This window comes from Dinoponera quadriceps, unplaced genomic scaffold (assembly GCF_001313825.1).
Source record: "Dinoponera quadriceps isolate SergipeBrazil2010 unplaced genomic scaffold, ASM131382v1 scaffold1565, whole genome shotgun sequence".
Lineage (NCBI taxonomy): Eukaryota > Metazoa > Arthropoda > Insecta > Hymenoptera > Formicidae > Dinoponera > Dinoponera quadriceps.
In genome coordinates this window covers 542,924-563,913 of record NW_014556124.1, presented here as the reverse complement: position 1 = coordinate 563,913, position 20,990 = coordinate 542,924, and the positions used below count along the sequence as shown (strand labels likewise).

General features: G+C 48.6%; 1 protein-coding gene across 2 annotated transcripts in view; it reads left to right on the top strand.

Moving 5' to 3' along the window:
* Nucleotides 1-20,990, top strand: part of LOC106746818 (polypyrimidine tract-binding protein 1) — a 354,727-nt gene that overhangs the window by 213,683 nt on the left and 120,054 nt on the right. The window contains exon 4 of one of the 2 annotated variants that reach the window (XM_014623869.1): nucleotides 1,724-1,777. The exons of the other annotated variant lie outside the window; for it this stretch is intronic. Coding sequence (XP_014479355.1) covers nucleotides 1,724-1,777 — 54 coding nt within the window. The remainder of the gene's footprint in view (nucleotides 1-1,723; nucleotides 1,778-20,990) is intronic. 2 annotated transcript variants of the gene reach the window in all.

Here is a 20,990-nt window from a genome sequence, read left to right as displayed (position 1 = left end):
ATCCGCGCACGAAATCAAGCGACGAACAAGCGATCTCGCCGTCTACTCGCAGCCGCGAGGCTCAATTAAGCGAAACATCTTTGTTTATCCAACTCGCGCGGTAATAATATCTCGAGCGCGCTCTGAATCACTATCATCAATGTAACAGCTCGCGAAGCTATTAATCGAGGACAGCGCGCGAAACACTTTGATACACATACGCACACGCGCTCGGCGTACTCGGCGAATTTTCGCCGAGGCGTCTTTGCTCGCACGTACATGCCGCGCGCGTCCACCCTCGGTGCGTAAGCGGTACGCACGTGTAAACAGGAACGACGGTGTTTCCGTTGATTTCATCGCCCTTTCCCACGGCTCCCTCCTTGGGGCGTCATTATCATCCATTTGCTAATACAACAAGATAAATTGCTCGACCCCCGTCGCAACCTCACCTGACAAGTTTTCTCCCTGAACCCTCTTTCTCCGCCTCCTCGTGCTCCTTTCCACCCCGTTCCTTCGTCATCCACGTTCTACCCGCTCTCTTGGATCTCCTTCGAGAACATCGCCGACGCCCTCGTGCCCGGAAGGGCTGTATCGAGTTTCGTCCACGTCGCGGGTCGGAGGAGGCGGGGATGAGCAGACTGCTTGGATAAAATGTGTCGCCGGCTGGAATTCGATCCGATTCGCTTCTTAACGCGCCAAATGGCATTCTCCTCGCGACATCGCCCGATGGGGATAGTCTCGAGAGAAGGAAGGGAGGGAAAGGAAAGAAAAAACGCGCGCGTAATGGAACTCGACCCTTCTGGTCGCGTGAAATAATTATCTCGTTTCGCGTCGGCGACGTGTTTTGCGGGACGCGTTAATTAATTCTAGATTATCGATTCGCCGCCGGCCGGTCCCGTAGGCCACGTGTGGTGGCGGTAACGCAGATACGCGGAAAGAGTATTGGAGTTAATCAAGATTAGCGCTAATGAACGTCGATGCAACACGTTCTCGTTTACTTGGTCCGATGGAGGCAAGACGGTATCGATCGTTGGCGATATCGATACCGGCGCCAGCGCACGCAATGCGTGCTAATTAAAAATTCCTGCGAGACCCATTTTATTTCGCGAGCTGTACATCGCGAGAGAGCGGCTGAATGGCCGATACCGGTGCGCCTTATCGATCAGAACAGCACACGGGGAATTTTCTGAGAGAAAAAGAGAGAGAGAGAGAGAGAGAGAAAAAAGGCAGCCAATCGTGACGATCGCGTGTCGAAAGCGATGAAACGCTATCGACCCATGCACGGCATTTACGCAAACACGTGCCGCAGCCGCGTCTCTAACGGGGGATTTCTCGTCCATTTTTCCGCGCGAATTTCTTCGCTTTGTGTCGTCCCTGCATTCTTTCGCGCGCGAACACGCGCGGGGTTGATCTTATTTCGCGATAATCGCCTCGCGGTTTTCTCTCACAAATAGAATCCCGTCGCGAGCAATAAGATCGAACCGTGAGCCTTATCTACAACACGCCGGTGAAATTCGAGTCACTTATCTCTCTCTCTCTCTCTCTAGACTCGTACACCTCAGCGCAGATTCCAACGTCCGCGAAAGAGACGGTACGGATTTCTAAATCTTCTCACCATCCGACACGTCGACAATTTTATTGCCGCGCGCGCACGCGCTACAGCTAAACGAAAGCTCCGACCACCACCAATCTTTACGATTCTCGCGGAAGTACCTAACGTCGTTGTTTCTCTTTCTGCTTCCAGGTGAGTGTCCAGGAATTCCAGTACGCTCGCGGGACGGGCGCGTCCCTGACGATGGTAAGCCATAAAGCAATGTATACCGTCGTTTTATCCACGTATTACCACCCTCTCCCTCCTACGCCGCCGAAAGGCTCTTTCCCGGGACGATGTAGCGCGTGAAGGATATGGGAAGAGGTCCTAATATCTCGCAGGCGCACATCCGTCTTAATTAACGTCGCGATACATCTCGACTTCCGCCCGGGCTGCCGACGCAGCAGCATTCGGTTTAATATGCGCGAGCTTACTCCTATAATCTTGCCGCTCGGCAAAAATTACGAGGGAATTTAGCTCGTTTCCTCCTGCGTTAATTTCGTATTATTTCTCGTTGGGAATCTTTTGCGGTAAACGTTGGAGATCGCGCGGTAGGGATGGGATATTTCATTGGATTTTATTTTGGCGCTGCGTTATGCGCACGCATCAATTATACGTATCGCATTTCCGTCGTATCCGATACTTCGGTCGAAGCCCCCTTCCCCGTCTCTCCCTCTCTCTCTTCTCTATTATTCTTGCAATTTTCCGTTTATGGTGTTAATTATTGCGATAGGTCGCTAAATATGCGCGTCACTTTGCAAAATCATGAAGTAACGTGCGTGAGCGCGCTCCGTCTGTGCATGATATAAATTTCGTAATTTTGTAAATTTGACGTGGGATCCGACCGCGCGCGCGCACGTGGGCGCGGTTCTTTGGCGCATTAAACATAAATGGCAATTCCGCCCGGACGTATAATCACACGCGAATCAATCATTTTAACACAATAACAAATATTGGTGTCGATGTTTTGCGAATTGAAAACAACAGTTAGTCGATATTTTCCATCGCTCATATTGAACTGATCTAATGCGTCAATATAAAGCGTGAACGCGGCGCTCGCAATTCGCCGGTGTATACTTCGCAAAATGCATAAGGTTCCGCGACGGTTGATCAGACGATTTATTTAATGAAACTTTTCTGGAAAAATATGGCCGACATTTGGCGAATCTCCCGCATAGAAAACTTCTTGGGACTTCACTGAAGTCCTGTCCGATTGAATAAAATATACGAAACACTTTAAATATTCAAACTTTACAAGTACACACGCGCTATTAAGTATTATAATATTAAAAATATAACTCAATCTCCTAATGCTGTATACGAAAAGATTTCTATACGGGATATTTTCGTTTCTGTTTCGCGTCGGTCTCGGATGCAGCAACGGGTCCAACGTTGGATGAACGTGGATAAGAAAGACCCCGGAAAAATCTCGTTAAAGTCCTCCCTCTCTATGCATTTTCAAGCGCGACGAGCGAGAATTTAGCATTGCATTGGCTTCGAGACGATCTTGTATAAGCTTCTCCTGACGCTCGTTAATATCTCACGAAGCGGTTGACGACGCGAGGATAAAATCGCGAAAGAGCGACCGCAGGCTAAGGCGGGGATGATAACGAGGGCATAATATTGCATATGGATGGAGGGGGGATTGAAGTCACATGACGTCGGAAATCTAATATCGCTTTTTCCCGATCTGTTTGTCTTCGAACGCGCGTAAACGACGCGCCGCGAGCGGATGAAGGATTGCGGCAATATTTGCGCGCTGCGAAATGTTCCGCGGCGACGAGCGCGAAAATACTATCGCCAACGCGAAAAAGTGAAAAAGAGAGAAGAGGGGTATTTCGCGCGGGGTACTTTTCATCGCGCAAAATAAACGAGCATGCGCTCGCTTTTATTTCCCCGAGCGTTGCGACGGAATTTGTTATTAACCGCATATCGATTACGGTGTTTCGATGCCAGGACGCGTGGGCGCGATCGTAAAAGGTTTGATCGTCGCGCGCGGTCCTTTATGTCACAGCCGAGTGTTTTACGCGAGCAAATCAACTTTCTCAGCGTGTGCCGACCAGCGAGCCCCGATTCATAAAAAAAAAGGTCGGTTAATCGAGTTCGGATAGACGCGACGGTGGAAAAGGCACGGATGATGAACCAGCAAACGCACGTTGTCCGCGACAAACATGATCCTCCGGCGGCGCTGTATTCGAAGTTACAGGCTAATAAAAACCTCCGAGAGAAAAAGACAGATCCGTCTCTCGTTACAGATGGTTTTGCGACGTATCATTGCGCGCACGGTACATTTAACTTGCGTTCCAGTAACGATAGCGCTTGTTTCAAAATGCGATGCGCAACTTACGAGCTGCACGGTGCTTATAGGCGTCGGGAAAAAACGGTAACGGCGACGAGCGCACGCCACGATGTAGCAACGCATCCCGGCTTATCTTTATTCCGCGCGTAAAGCCGCGCACGAGAGAGAGAACGACGGGTCTTATCAACCAGCGAGCCTGCAGGTATCGTTAGAACGCGACATGTTCCCCAACATGCTTCGCGTACAAGCTGACCATTAGCATTTATTTCCTCGTTGTAGACGATCCTCTTTCCCATCTCATTACCAGAAATTCCGAGTTTCGAGCGTCGCTTTACTTCCGGCAGACCGATGATGCGCGCACCGGTCGATACGCTTCGTCGAGAGAAAAACTCCAATCTATCTCGTGAATTGTGTTTCACGTAGATACGTTCCCCAGCGTGTGTCGTTTATCTTATTTTCATTCGAAAGAAAAAGAACACACACACATACTCGCTGAGAGGTAGATTAAATAATAATATTTATTATTATTAGAGGTTATTATATTTAATAATATTATCCCTTCGGCCGCACACTCAGCAAAAAAGTCACTTGCGATGTAAAATTATATATCGACCGCATGCTATAAGTCTAACCGATCCTGCATCAAATTTGGTTGGCTCTCAAACACACGTTAATCGGTTTATCAGATCCGCACCGTATCTAACGGCCAGAGCGACTCTAATGATTTTTCGGGAATGAGGAGAACTCACGCACTTCTCTTCGCTGTAGCTCTTCAAACACGATTCACCGGCCACAATACGGTCGAAGGGTTATTAACGAATGAAGGTTATAAGCCTCTTCGATATTCAATCAATTTGTGAAAGAGGAAAGACCATTAAAAGTCGGATAATATCAAAATATTATTAAATAATGCGTGAAGTAATAAATTACGTGTTAATAGAAATAGCAGTCTACTTCCTACGCGTCTGACCAAGAACGTCTTGATCTACTTCGCTTTTCCGTCTGCTCGCGAGTCTCTTGTCGTCTTCGCGTCTCCATGAGATTAATTCTAGACGAAGACGATGTTCTCAGTGTGTTGCGTTACTAACGAAGGAAGGGACTAACGTCTGAAATCCAGTGTGTCGACGTTAATTATTCTCTAATACGGGTTATTAATAATGTTCGTTCAAACGCGAACTCTCCGACCCGGGGATAATGCGAATTAATTGTTTTCGGTTGACAGTGACTCACCCAGTTTACAATAAACGCGCTGAAATATTTACGCGATAACTCCCCTCCCCCCCTCTCCCGAAATTTATATCCAGTGCGGTCATCACGTGCCGCAGGTAGAAAATGTACGCGCTTCTCTCATCCGCGAGCGATTTCCTGCGTGAGAACGTTTCTTCGCGAAGCGTTTCCTCTCTGTGAAGCCGAGCCCTCCTCCTGTTCCTCCTCCCCCTCCTCTCTCTCTCTCGCCTTTGTGTCGCGAGCTTACGTTGTTCCGCCGGGACATCAAAGCGTACACGGAGCCCGGCGGTTTCTCGCCCTCGCGATTTCCTGGCCGGCGAATTTCCGAGGACGTGACGTGTACGAAAACCGTTTCTCCGGGGCGAATCCTTGGCTTGACACTTACGGCTCGCAGCCCTTTAACCAAGCCGCTACTTCCAGCGAGTGAACAGCTTTAAGGGGCGCGTCGCAGAATTATGGTAATTTTGTCAGTTCTTTCACGCATAGCTGCGCGATTATAACGAGCTCTCGCGAAGAGTAACTTTTTATAGCGCATCTATTTTTATTATGGCGCCATCCTTTACTTCGGTGATTATAAAGCAAAACACTATTAGAATATGTTTATGTCCCGGCTATAAGGAAGATACGAGTATAAAAGCTGAAATAAATGAAAATATCGCGCCTTAAAAATAGCGATCTATTTTCAACTAGATTTCGGACGCTCGTCCGATCATTGGCGCTTTTATCTACTGCGTTCTCTCGACTGCGTGTTGCACGGCTCGCGGAAACACTTTTCATCGTGGCTCCCGCGTTTTCTTCCGTCGAGATTTCGCGCGTCCCTAGTTCGTCGCAGCCGTCGAAATAACGCGAGGAGGCGCGCTCGCGTTACGTAATAGATTACTTTCGTCCGCGTGTTGACTGCCGCCGCTATTGAGCGGTCGTTCAGCTGACGAACACGTTGTCGTACCGCCGGCGAAATCCCGCGAGATGCGTGTCGCGGAAATACCGTCACGCTGCTTGTCGTCGGAAGCGTGTATCGGATGCGTTTCGATTAGTAGCGGAAGAACCAGCGAAACGTACGTAGTAACAAGGATGTTCCCGAATCCGCGATCCTCCTCGTCGAAACATTCATCGAAACGAATCGAGACTGATTTTCGTGTCGACCTTCCGAGTCCAAATTTTAGATTAAGCCTTCAAAGGTCTTCTATTGTGCTTCTTTGATGCTACAAATGAGAGCTCATTTCCATTTTCTCCGCTCCGTGGAATTTAAAATTCCGACTTGGATTTCTACCCCATGCGCGACATTCCGAATCTCCTTCGCGGCTCCAGACTCGGAGTGGACTCGATCTTTCCAGCGGCACGATTCTTTGTGACGCGTGAAAATAGCTCGTTCCTATCCTACTCTTCCCGCTTTTCCTGATCCTTCGTCAGCCTGCGATCGTCTTTTCTCACGGAATCACGTGGGCATGCACTATTACACCCATTGCGTTCTTTCAGGCCGTTCGTCGATTCACGTTTTTTATTATCAAGCAGGAATCGGTGGAATCGCTCATCCCCGAGAGTTTCTTCCACTTTCTCTCATGACCGCGATGGGTAATCCAATTTTCCCCTTTATACGACGCTAATCAACGATTCACGATTTGTAGTTCGTCGCTGGACGCTTTTGTTCGGGAAACTTGAGCCGATACGCGCGCGTAAACGCCAACGAAACGAGCGGTGCCTTTGTAACGTGAGCCGTAACAGTTCGCAATTTATCGTAGATTCCGTAGATAATGTGACAAGCGCGTAATACGTGTTTACCGTTTTGTCCATTGTAATGTAAATTAACTGTTTGTTATTAATTATTACTCGTCTCGCATTAATGACAATATCAAAAGCGGAGTCGCGCGGGGCGCGCACTAGGTGATCGCAAAACCCTGCGCAAATTCTCGCTCTGCCGGATCGGATATCAGTGAGATAGATTTTCTTTTCGCGGTGGAAAAATACGCTTCTCTCTCTCTCTCTTTTCACTCTCCCTCACGCGCAGGACAATTGACATAGCTCTATCTGAAGCTTCATTAATTTCGCACGAGAAAGAAGCGGCAGCCGGCTTCGGCTGTCGCGGATTAATTGCGAGAGAGTAAGGGAAAAAATGGTTCGCCGGTCGGGAAGAGAAAAGGGCGTTACGTCAGCGACAACCGCAACGTTCCTTCGGTGCTCCGTAAACGGGATATTGTCGCGAGAAGGGCGTCATAAAACGATCGTTGCGTAAAGTCCGCCCTTCATGACGCGCTGCATTTCCGCGTCGTAAAATCCGACAGCGCTGATCCGTCGCTTGTCCGGACGTGCATAAGCCGGTTCGGCGGGCTGCGCCGTGCTTCTGCACGTCGCTCTCGATGATGTCGGGATGAGGCGAGGTTCCCCGCGACGAGGATCATCGCCATGGCGCTCGTAGCGACGTTGGATTATCTCGCGTATGGTTTTTCCAGCGACTGTACGAGGCTTAAAAATTACGGAAGATTCGCGTTTCAATATCCGCTCGTGTCAACACCCACGTCCCAGTTGCCCCACGCGTATCCGCCTCCTGGATTTACCCCGAACGGTTTTACTCCTACGCAGTGCCGTTATATTTCTTTAAGAACCTCGCCTTTTATCCTAATCCGATTCGCACCCTATTCATCCGGGGGGCGATCTAATTTCCGCCGCGAAACATCGGCAACGCGAGCGACGGGACTCTCGGACTCCTCTCGAAAACAAGGCGCGCATGTGGAAACGAAAAGAGTCACGCACGTCCGGTATACATCGGATCTCGCATTTCCGGGCGAAATCCTGGATTTCGGGGATCGGACTGCGTGAAACTGCGCCCCGATCGAGGCCGATAAAGTGAATTTCTCGGGGTTAGAGGGCACAGTGGGATAGAACGGGGGACGGGACGCGAGAGACGGAGCGCAGGCAGGGGCTGGCGAGGGCGGCTGGGGGCGCCGATCGAGGCTCGAACACGTAACCGCCGTGTTATCTATTAGCTCTCCGCGTGATAAACGATTCGCTTCCTTCCACGCGAACTTCGCACGTAAATCGCCTGGAAAAGGATAAGCCCCGCGCACGGAGCGCGCCCGGTACACACATCTCGTCCTGACCCCACCCGCGCCCGTCGATTTCCCGATCTGCTTTTTTGAGCGTGTCTTTTTTCCGAGCCGCGCGTCGCATCCGAGGAGGTCTCTCACAGTCGAGCAGAAACACACAGCGTTTTGGAAACTCGAGTTCCCGCAGTTCCATCTCGGCGTCCCGTCGCGTTTGAGCCATGGGTGCAGCGAGTATTTATAATAAGATTTATTAACACCGAGAGAACGCGTTCGGTTTACCGAGGACAGCCTACAATTCCGACCGAGAATCGCAAATTACAACGTACCAATTACGAAGGGCAATTTTGGCGAGCACGGAGCGTGCCAAATTTATTCTCGCGTCCGCAACGTTCGTTACGACGGGCACCACCGCTGTCGCCGCACGAACGGCTGGTCTGCGTCGCCCGTGTGGAAGCATAGGGGAAGAAAGAGAAGAAAAAAGGACGGGCTCTTTGACGGGCTTTCTCTCTCTTTCTCTTTCGCTTCAAAGAGGATCAGATGTACGGTGATGACGTCACGGCGGGCAATCCACTTCCAGCCTCATTTAGTAAATCGAGTGGCCGGCCAAAGGAACGAGTTTCAGGAGGGCCGGGCAATAAATATATCCGTTTATGGGCGTCTAGAGAAGTTTCGCGAGTCATCAGAAACTCGAGGCCCCGAACTCCCGGCGAAGTCCTATGAAATAGGACTTGGAGCTGGTCCCTGAGGACCCCGTGGTGTCTTGCGTTGGTGTCTCCGTTGACGGGAGGAATCGAGACGGAAAGAGATATGGATATGCGAAGAGGAGTGGGAGGAGCCGGCCTCGAGGTTTGTTAACAACCCTAAGGGTCGCTCGTAGAATTCGTACATCGCCGGCCCTTCGTAATTTCCCGATATTACCGGAGAACACCGCACCGTCTGTCGTTCGTCCGGAATATCGATCGCGCAGCTTTTTCCCGGGAGCGTTTCCGCGCTTAGAATTCGCCGAAGTCGCGACTGCCGCGGTCTCGTCGATGGAAGGCGTGCGTGCGAAACAATCGAGATATATCTAATTAACGGAGNGGGGGGGGGGGGGGGTGCACGAGAGTATCGGAGGGATAAAAGCCGGTGTTGTGGCTCCGGTCATCCGCGACGGGTCGTACCGCGTTATTAAGTGCGGAAGTCTATTTAAAGTGCGGCTATCCGCTCGGCCGTAGTTCGTTAACAGAAACTTCTAAGCGCCTCGTACAAAATTCATTTTTGCGGCCGATTGGTAAAGCGGCTTTCGCCGGGGCTTAGACCGCGCTTTCTCGCTCGCACGCCCACGCGTGTGCGCTCCGTTTACGGCGATAAATCTTTTATCACGCGGCAGTATTTGCAATCTTTATATACGCCCGACGGCAGGCGGAAAACAACATTAATTATTAAAGTTCCAGTTTAGCGCTCGCGGGGATATTATATGAGGCAGGCATGAGAGAGGCGGGGGAGAGACAAGCACGTGAGAAAAAGCGGCGATATACAAATTAAACGAAGACCTAATTCGGGAGATCGGCTGGCCGATAAACCAAGGACTCTCTCCATGAAGCGAGCGCGTTTACGTTCTCTTCGCGTGAGCCGCTTTTTACTAGAGAAGGTTTATTGTAGAAATTATTCTTTCGACAGTTTGCATTTATCTTCTGACAAGCAAGTCAGTATCTACATTAAAAATCCACCTTTATATTCGTTGTTGTTCCTTCTGAGAGCTTCTTTTTCAATAACAATGAAACAAAATTATTACAAAATGTTGTAAGTAGGAGGCCTCTACGAAAGACGGATTAGTTGCGCGGGAGGAGGACGAAGGAAAAAATTATTCGCCACGAGATCGCTGTCCCGCGAGTACAAAGAATCGTTTATTTATCGATTATATTTCCAATTACCAAACGCTCTGTGCATACTAACGAAGGATCGTCGTTCCCGCGATCCTCCGCGCGGCAGATTGCAGAAGATCGCGGATCAGATTCGAGGGGTCGAGTTCTCTCTCCATTTAGAGAAGGGTTCGACCCGACAGAAGGGTCACCGGACCCTTAAAACGCCCCTCGCCGTCGCGCCCGTCCTCGTCGCGCGGAAGGTATTTATCATCCGAGGAAGATAAAAGTTATTTTGCACCGAGCACGCTCTTCCCCTTCGCGCCCCGCCGCCATTGTTCGCCACTGAGCACTTTAGCTCCGGCTTGAAAAGCGATCGGCGCGAGCACGGCGACCTTTATTCCCTTAAAATCAACCTCCGACCTTCCCATAAGCCGAGACGAGATAGATTCCGTTCGTCTGCCGGGGGTGAACGGGAGCGCACGGGGGTTGCGCGGAGGAGATAGCGCGAGTCCGTGGGAAAATCTTATTTTCGGAGGAATTCGGCTCCTCTCCTTCTTGAAGTAGAAATTCGGTCCGCGACTTTTGTATCTTTCGTCTCTCTTTCTCTCAAGCTTTCGATATTAAATGTCTCAAGAATAGCGGCGAGAAGTTCTATTAAGTTCCGCAAGAGTCCACTCGATGACGCGCGACTGACTCTCGCGCGCTACGGCAATACGTATCGAGAAACACGAAGATCCGCGTTATCGATGCGGAGTCGCCTCTCGGTCGTCTCGATTCAGTCGTCGCCCGGCCGTCGCGAAGGATACTCTCGGTGGTAGACAAGCCTCCCGATCTGGTTTCCTCCCGTTCTGCCTCGACTCCTCCGGCATTCACTCGCGTCAGGCGCGCGAGGTGTGCCCCAAAAAGATAACCGTACAACGTTCAGTTTCTGGCTAATGTAACTATAGACTCCGCGCGCGAACGGGGCCACTCGGTATTATAGCTTCTCCAGATAAAGGGACAATGATAGAGAGAGAGGAAGAGAGAGAAAGCAGAAGCACTCGAGGACACAAAAATGCGTGTGCAAGTACGCGCGGAAACACGTTGGAATGCCGAACACGCGCTGACAAGAAGAACAGAGAAAGAGAGAGAGAGACAAAGAGAAAGGTGTTTGATCTCGATAAGATCTCAATATTAATTTTATCGCAAGGATGCGGATCGCAGTCTTGGATATTCGGGCAGTTTCCCTCGCGTACCTCTCCGTTCTGATTCGATATCGCGACGTTATAAATACGGTTTCGAGCGCGCGATTTGTACGCGCGCACGTTACAGGCGATCGATTTACCCTCAACGGATTGCCACTGCTGTTTATCCGATCCGGTTTGAAGTATCCCTCAGTTCGAGTTCATTCGTCTTCTCGATCCCATTACAGCTGCCAGTTAGTCATTCTCGATTCTCTTCAATCACCATGACGTATATAAGTCCTGCGCCACTGTGGTATTTTACAAATCGCTCGTAAATCTCTCTCTCTCTCTCTCTCTCTCTCTTTGACGTCGGTCGTCCTCATTCTTTACGTCGCACACTTGTTGCCATGCGTCGCGGCGCTGTAGACGACATCGCAAATTCGACACTCGCCTTTTATAATTTTTCGCGATATATTGTTTCAACGCGCTCAATATCAGCTGAGAATATCGTTGGGCTTTGGCACGTGTCTAAAGTGAAGTTTCAAACAGGTTGGCGGGGCGCAACTTTTTCACGATTATAGCCGGAGTAACTTCGTTGGGGTAAGGCCTCGCTGAGAAAATAAGTATATCATTCACCTTCATTAATTAAAAAAGAAGAAAGGAAGTTTCACCCCTTCCGTTTAAATGCTTCGCCTCTGGGGAGCGGAGCGCCATAATTTAATAGACTTCGGTATAAAAAGCGAGGGAGAGCTAATCGGAGACATCGCCTCGCTTGGGAACGACATTTAAATATTTCCGAAGCGTCGCAACATTGTTTAAGTCTTTCGAATGTTACGTGGATAATCGCCGCACGGCGATCTATTGTCTCGGACGGGAGAAGGAGAAGAGGAAAAAAACGCATGATGACACGTTCAGAGCACGTATACATTCGTATTTTATATAGTATCCGCGTTTCGTATTTATCGCCGTCGCCGTTGTATCGGCCACGGACAATTTTCGACCTTGCAGCCGATGCGAATCTTTAATCGGCCGCGCAGAATTAATTCCGATATGACGGGAAAATGAGGCGTTGCGATAAAGCGCCGTGATTTAACGCGGCTCTCGCACGTAGGCGAGTTCGAATTACTATGGTAATGCCTTCTAAAGAATGCAACGCGAATTATGCACGTTCATAGAGTAGATTACCCATTGCAGATAATACGTAGGAGAAACTTGATCTCCCTCTCTGATACTCTCTTTCTTTTTCTCTCCTGTGGACAGAAAATGTATCGCGAAGAGAATGTGGGAGAGAATGTAATAATAATGGTAAGAATATTTCTTTATTGGACGATTGTAATTACACTGAGTCTATTGAAGACGTTCTGTTGAGAGCAAGCAAAAGGCGTGGCAACGGCTGATTTTAGTGTAAATTGAAAGGGAACAATGCTTCGTGAGAAAATTTTGTCGAAGGGAAAGGGGGAGAGATGAAATATATCCAAATTTAGCGTGACGTGAATGTTGAATAACCAAGTGAATAATGATATTTAGTAAGTAGCACAGAACTTGTTTCGCTGTGTGACGAGGAATTGATAATGAATCTTGGAGGCGAGTGTCACATAATTTACCACCGTGGTACTCAGCATTGCGGAGAAAGGGACTGTAAAGATGTACTCGAGTGCGTGTACGAAGAGCATTGTACATAAAACAACATTCGTGATACACAGACCGCTGATAGATTTTAAGCCAGTCAGACTCTCACTGTTGTAAAATGTGTTCGGCGCCAAAACTAACTATAATTTTCTACATCGGCATATACGTCGCGCGCACAATAACCCGGTTGTTTCCGCGCGGTGATCGCTCCCTCGCTCGTTTACTCGCTCGCTTTCGTGCGTGTGTTACATTAAATTAATTAAATCCCCGCGATTAATTGGCGTTCATCCATACATTCGGACGCGTGTAATAAAATTTACCGGCGCGATAAATTGCCCGCCGTTGTGCTCGCGTAATTGCGCGCCACTCGCGGAATAAAGTTCCGCGCGATCGCCGGCGCGGAATTCGACGCGTCGAAGAAATTCCCGCGATCATTCGGCGGGATAAACACGCACCGGCCGCGCTCCCGAGGTCCATCGGTATTCTTCACGACGTAATTTCTCGCGTTTTAGACTCGAGTCTCTGCCGTGCATACGTATGCAAAAGCGGGAATTACGCAACGATATCCGCCCGATCCTGACGTACCACCGCGCAAGGGAAGTGCGGAACCCGGACTAGAAAGAGGAGGAGGGGAGCATACGAGGGTGGGAAATATTAATGCGCTCATTAGCCGTGCTTCATATTCATGGCATGAAAATTCGTCGTTAATTATGTAACGAGCGCCGCTCGCTCGTTCGTTCGCGAAACCGGACAAAACGACCGGCGAGCCGATTCGCGGATTATCATTAACGGTAATCGACAATAACCGGCCGCGACGGATACATCGCGCGAATCTGTCGTTATTATCGTTGCGCCCGCGAACGACCGATTATCTCGTCGCTATCGCGAGACAACGTTGAATTTCTCCTTCGTTTTCGCTATTTTCGCGCCGAGGCGTTTGCAAATCGTTGTCTCGTGCACACGCGAAATCCTGCGCGACTCCGTCGCGACTTGGCGAGAACACCGTCACCGTGTTTAAGCTGACTCGCAATTAAGCGCGCCGCTCGCCGGCGGTCCCAACGATTTTAGCGAAACGTGGATTTTCGTCGAGCGCCGCTGTAATGCCCGTCTGGGGAGAGAGAGGGGAAAAAAAATCAACGGCCGGGGCTCTACACTTCTCGTGCCGGATTTGTTGTTTCTTTTCTCCATCATCCCCGTCGGCTGCCCGCCCCCGTCCCTCGTCCACCGTCTTCTGTTTTTTCGTTTCTTCATCCATTCACATTAATCACTCCGACGAGGGAAAGAGAGAAAGCGAAGTCCTCCTCGCGCTTTCTCGTTTTGTTCTCGTGCACACCGTGTTGCAACTGCTACCTTAATGGGTTTCCCCAGTTAGAAACGAAGCGGTGGATTATGGGGCAAACCTATCAGAACCGCCGCTATAAACTTCGATAAGGTCGACTTAAATTATCGCGGGTCGGAGAAACCCGCTTCTCTTCCTCGCACGGCGTTCTCTTTCTTGCTTGGTTCTTTTGTTTCTTCTCTTAATACGCGATTGAGTCAAAACGGAAATTCAACATCTCGATGTCGTCGTTTCCCCCGTCTCCCCTTTCGATTTATGCAAAGAAGAACTGTCCAATCAGATATATCTTACGTTTTCGCCCGCGAGTAATTACGTTAGTCGCGCAGCGAAGATGACGTAAGAAAAGAAATACTCCGCCGGGTAGGATTTAAAATAGAGACCGGAAAGACCTTGCATAACTTTTCCCCACTTGTATCTAGGTCCTGTAAAGGCAAGCTCATTTAGGAATGGATCCTATGAGCATATGCCTTGTTAGAAGTATCCACGTCAGTACTTCTTCAGGGCCTATTCACGAAATTCCATTGAAAATTTATCTTTCTTGGCCATATCTAAATCCAACGAAGATAGGCCTATATTATGAGGCATGCCTATCTAATGACACTATAGACTTGAGACACGTCCCGATTCATTTTTATCTGGGCCATTCACCGATACTAGGTAGAGAAATTCCACGTGTGACAACGCAAAGATTCGAGAACCGATGCTGTCCGAAAAAAGAGAGATTATATTTCATGCGCAAATTACAGGAAATTTCCACTCTCGAAATCTATTTTCGAGCCTCGTCGCAACGTTGGCGGGATTTCGCGCGGTTAATAGAAGCACGTTTCGATCGAAACGGAATATCGATAGCCGGGCTGGCTACGTGTTATCGCCTAGCCACTGACGAACTATTTCGACAATAGCCCTGACGTGTCCCATTCGCGTTGGCGACGAGCGAAACGCGTTAAACGCTGATCAAAACAACCACGCTCAATCACTGAGGTTAACATTTATATTGCGGCCGTCCTCCGATTAACACTCGGTCGTTTTCGCCCGCGCCGCGGAAATCATGGCTAATACATTGTCGCCAGTCCGGCGCATAATTTCCGAATTGAAGTTTTATTTTGCGGAAATGGCACCCCCGAATCAAAAATACATAGAGATGATAAACGGACTCCGCCGATACACGGTGCGCGCGATACTCGAAAGCTTTTAAGATCTTTCTTCTCGAGTTCTATTCTTCGTTTCTTCGGGTATTGTTTACTAGACATTTTTGTCACGGCGTTCCCAGAGCCCGTAGTTGCATTCGACACGGCGATAAGGAGGAAGGAATATTCCCGCATTTCGTGTAAAGCTCGCTTTACGACGCGCGTCGCACAGATCTCGTCGAACGCAGCGAAATAATTATGCCCGCTGCAATTACTCGTGTCGCAGTCGCTCGTTTCTTTTCTCTTTCTTTTTCTCCTTTTCTTCCCGGCCACCCTTCCTTCTTCGCAGTTCTTCCGACCAACAGCAGCAGCACCCTCGCCCCCCTCCGTCCCCCTTCGACCCCGCGAGTAATTGCACCCCGGAGAGACGCGAGAGCGTGGCCGGCGAAAAATTTAAATTGTCCGTCTGACTACCGCCTTAAATTGCCACCACCGGTCTCTTTCCGCCTGTCCTTCATCCATCTTGCTGTCATCCCGAAATTTATCTGCACCACCTACGTGCAACCGCGCAGCTTGCCTGAGATAAGAGAGAGAGAGAGAGAGGTGGTGGTGGAAGCGGCTCGAGGGAAAATTAGATCGCCGTAAAAATCGAACACGGCACGGGGACGTGTAACGCGCGCGTGCGTATCTCAGACGCCACGCGAAGTTACCGAACGGGAATAAGGGGAACGCGTCGTCGTCCTTCGTCCTTGGGTTTATTATGTCCGTGTTCTCGCGAACGAGCTTTGCTCCTGCGGCACCGCGAGAAACTCAGCGTTTTACACTAATAGAAGATTATAGTTAGTTTCGGCGCCAAACATACTTGATAGTACGCGGAAGAATAGAACGAGGAAGAAGTAATGTCTATTACCGCGATTGAGGACGTTCAGCTGCATTAAAACTCGGTTGAGACAATTGAGAATAAATTGACCGAATAAAACCTTCTGTTTCTATAACCGAATTTTCGTCGGGTCCTTAAGCAACGGAAAATCCAGTTACACCAACGGATTTGTTCTTTCCGTGTAGTAGCAACATGCATGTAAAGTTATTATCATTGATACTATAGTAATATTTATTAGAAAAATGGCTACCTCAACTATTTTTCTAGCTAAAAAGTATGCTTAGCATCGTAATTATAATTTTTTATCAATGTAGACACATTGATTTTTATCGATTATTATGTAGTAGATGCAACAGTATTGTTATAATTATATTATAATAATATTATAATTGAAATTGCCGATGCTACATTATGATGTTATCAGTGAACGATTGATGTTATCGCGAATTGCAGGATGTAATACGCGGTAGAATCGGAGCCTTGTCGTGGATGCATTCCCGGGTGTTTTAGCGGGTGAAACGCTCTCGGGGTGAAACGAAATGTCGCGTCGGATATAGTTTCTGTGATGCACTGGATATTGCGTATCAAACGTCGACGTCGCTTCAATGAAGCGGAAACTGCGTTTTCAAGTTGTCGCGAACTTTAAAACGTTGCTTCGCCTTTGTCATACGAGCGATGAAAACCGCGCTTTCCGATATTAACCCGAGAATGGTAGTGTCACATGAAATCACATCGTCGTTGAGATGTGTAACGCGCAACGAATTCAACTGAGAATTTCGAATTGTCACTATTTAATTCTTGCTTGTTACTTATTTATTTATTCTCGTTTCTTTTTTTTTTTTTAATTTTGGCGACTCGTTCGCGCTTTTACCTTCGCTCTTAACAGAACGCATCCCAATATAATTCGAATTACTGTACACAGCAGACAGCCAAGAATCCGTTCTCATCCGAAAGTATCAGCGATAAATTGGACGGATAAGAAACGATTCAATTAGCGGTGGAATTAGCGTGACCGACGAGAAGAATACACGAGCGTAGATAGAAAGTACGTAGAAGAAAGAAGGGAAAAAAGGATGCGAGGCTGTGCGGAGTTTCGGGGCGAGAAACAACGTCGTGCAAGTTTCACGACTCGACGCGCGCGCAGGTGTCTCTCGAAAAACTCGCCAAATAAATCCTGTCGTGGCGGTCGTACGTGTAACCGTCGGCAGAGAAAGAATAGAAAAGAAAAGACAGCGCGGATAGGAAACGCAAGGAAGAAACCGGTGGAAATTCCTTTGCATTCTTCTCTCTCTCTCCTTTTCTTTTTTTCAGCGCACCTTTTACTTTCACTCGCGCGACCGATGGCGCGCGTATGGTGCTGCCGATCGCTCCGATTTTACCGGAAAAGAGGAAACAAAGAAAACACGAAGAAAGAAAAACGCGACGCGAGTCCCCGGCGAGATATGAATGATGATATCCCGACGCGAAATTTTATATGACGCCTAAAAAGTACAGGTTTTTTTCCCCCGTCATTCGGAGCCTAGTCGCGGCGGAAAAAATGGACGCGGCAGAAAGGTCAACGCGGTAATAATTGATTCGATAGATTTTCAATCGACTTCGATTCCGATGCGGATATCCCCGCGTGCGTTCGCGAGCTACGTCATTCTGCTGGTGCCAAATTGCATCGTCAATATTTAATGATCGGCCGGGGGAATCGATACACCGCTTCCCCGATGAAACACTGGAAACGAGAGTCGTTTAACGGCGCTACCCCGCCGCGAAATAACCGCTTTCATAACGCATGAAACAAGGAGTGCGCCGCGTACTCGCTACTACTGGAAGGGCGAGAGGGAAAGCGGAGGGAACTAAGAATAAGCTGGATTCCTTTCGTCGTTCATCGGCGGTCGACTCCAATCGGCGTCTCCTTTATCGAGGAATTGCCGACTCGCGCAGCGGGCAAGACATCGGCGCGATCCGTACTTCGCAGGGAGTTATCGGTGCTCGGCTAGCTTTATTAATTGATACATCTATTAGCGGCTTTATTCAAGCATGCTCCGACTCCAGTGACTCGAATTAATTAATCAATTATTGTGAAAATTATATATCGGCCGGCCGATCGGCCCATCGACCCGTAACGTTCCCCGCCTCGTATGGCGCCTCGTTCTTTGATCGAGATACATTTTCGAGCACGCACGCACGCCACTTTTGTGCCGTCCGCAAATTGCCGCTTGATAGTTTTCGCGTTAATAATTCCAATGGAACGAAGCCACTAATTATCACACCGTCGGTTACTATCGAGTATCGTTTATTATTTCATTATTAAGCGTCGTTTGAAGCTGGATAAAAAAAGCGCGAAGTCATGAATACGAATCCCGCAAATGAGATCGGAGCGCGGGCGGACGCTGTGTTAAAGAGTACCGGATTTAGTCGACGTTTTATTCCGTGATCGTAATTTTATGTCGTTGTGTAAAGAAATGTCATCGGTAGGTAATGCGTGAGGGAATCGTGTTCTCTCTCTCTCTCTCTCTCTCGGTTACACGTGATCCTTCACTCTTTCCTTTTCGTCTGAGTATTTTCTCAGATGAAGTGATACGTCAGCTTGCATTGATAATAATTGTCTTCTCGTCACAGTTTGCTAAACTCGCCGAAATATTTGTGGCGTTTTGGCGCATCGATAATTCTTGGCGGTTAGGTTACTCGTTGGGTCTCAGCCTTCGTGAAAGTTTCCGAAGCTGTCGCGCGCGAATTTTATATAAAAAAATGATAACATCGGGAAAGAGGAGAAAGGAATAATAGAAAGAAGAGTGCAAGGACGGGTGATGCTTAAATTTCACAACGTGGATGAAAAATGTATCACACTAACCCAGTAACAATAAGACCATATTGATCTTGGAAACTGGGTTAACTGCGGCACGAATAAAGATCATGCGGTTCGTACGTTCGACGATTTCTTACGGCGATATTTCCGTCGCGATATTACTGTCGTGTCCCAATTAAGCCGACGTACGCGTTCCCCGTCGTATAGTTTTACTACTGTCTACACGGCGTAACGTCCGTGCAGCCTTCGGTGTTCTCAAAGTATCGGTCTTTCGTAGAAATTGGGTAATTATACGACGCGAAGTGTCGATCCAGAGTTAATTTGGACCGTGAAAAGTCGGGAAGGATCTTCCGAGATTCCGTCTCGCGACGAACTCGAATAATTTCGGGGGAATGACAACAAGCTTGAAGAGCGTATTATTTTTTCTCCCACTCGCATTTAAATACACCGATCTCCCATTTTTCCTCTCGTTTATTTACCTCCTGTCCCTTTCGTTCGAAACGGCGTAATTCATGGCTAGAATTTCGCATCGCTAAGCCCGAGGAAAGGGAAACCTTATTAATCTCGCGGAGTCGGAAAACTCGCGTGGAATTTGCAAATTCTATTTGCGCACGTCAACCTCCGGGATATTAGATTGTTTGCGGGACGATAACGAATATCGACGTTACTCGCGCCGATATTTTGTCACCCCCGCAAAAACGATACATGTTTGATGCGGTTAAAAGCAGATCTCTCACGAGATCGACTTTCATTCTGCGCGAATGACCCGCGACCTTCCGTATCCGCGGCCGAGCGCGTGGCTGGTTGCATCGCGTGCAATATTAATTCGAGTGCTCTCAGATGGGGCGAAAATTCGATACCACCCACCTACCCTACCCTTAAGCGACTCTGCCTGCCGTGGGCCCTCTGCTCGGTATTTCGCATGGTTTTCGTCCTGTCGTGCGGCATATACGCGGTGTCGTCGAATCAATTGAATGTGTTTTTCTTTCTCAAGCGCGAATTCGCACATAAATATAATTGAGAGGAAAACATATTTTTCTTCTAATTGTGAAATATATCCTACGTCTTCATAATTTAAATAATCACCATCTACAGAGAAAATATTTCGTCGTATGTCCGTTGAAACAATGCCTACAAAATTGTCTTAGAAAAGTTTCATTGACACGTTACAATGTTAATTCACAAGATTTTTCTCGATTCGCGAGTCTTGTTATCCGAGTAGGATGTCAAGAAACAAGGCTGAATCATCCACGTGATTCGTTGCAATTTCGCCCTGTGTGCGGCGTATTCGACTTTCTTCGGTTGATTGATGTAACTTACGCACAGTTTTAAAAGTAGTCGGTACTCGGTGACACCTTATATACACAGGGCTCACCGGGCAACGCTACGACGACGGGCATTACGTCGTGCTGCGAATGTATTGCCAGTGGGGAATATTCAATGGTCTGGTCAGGTAAATATTGGATGAGGCCCGCACGACGACGGGTGGGCCAACGTTTCGCTCTTTGAATATATATATTTATATATATACTCCGCGAGGCAGGTCGGAGAGATGCGAGAAAAGACCGGCGACGGGGTATACAAAGCGGCGNCCCCCCCCCCCCTCTCTCCTTCTTTCTCTCGTTCTTGTTCCGGAAAGCCGGAAAGTGTGTTTGCGACTTCATATTTGAGAAACGCGAGAACGCACGGTTAGAAAAACGTACGTTGCAAAATATACGGCGGACAATATCGGCGCGTGATTGTGTGTGCACGCGCTACCTGATATTATAAGCCAACAGGCGCGTGTCGTTTCGCGTCTCCCTTCCGTCCGTTTTCGAATTAGAACGTCGTTTCGGCCGGGAGGAGTAAGTATCCGCGACGAACGAATGTATCCGCGCGAGCGGTAAACCGGTAAATAGAAACGAGCGAAGCGACAAACTCGCTCGTTCGACGGCGAAGTTTGTTTACCGAACACAGTCCGGGATCGACTGCTCCACGCTAATGCCGCCGCTCCATTTCGCGCGAACGATCCGTAAGCTTCCGCATGATTGAGAGATTAAGAGAGAACACGGAGCCGGCGATTTTCCTGTCGGCT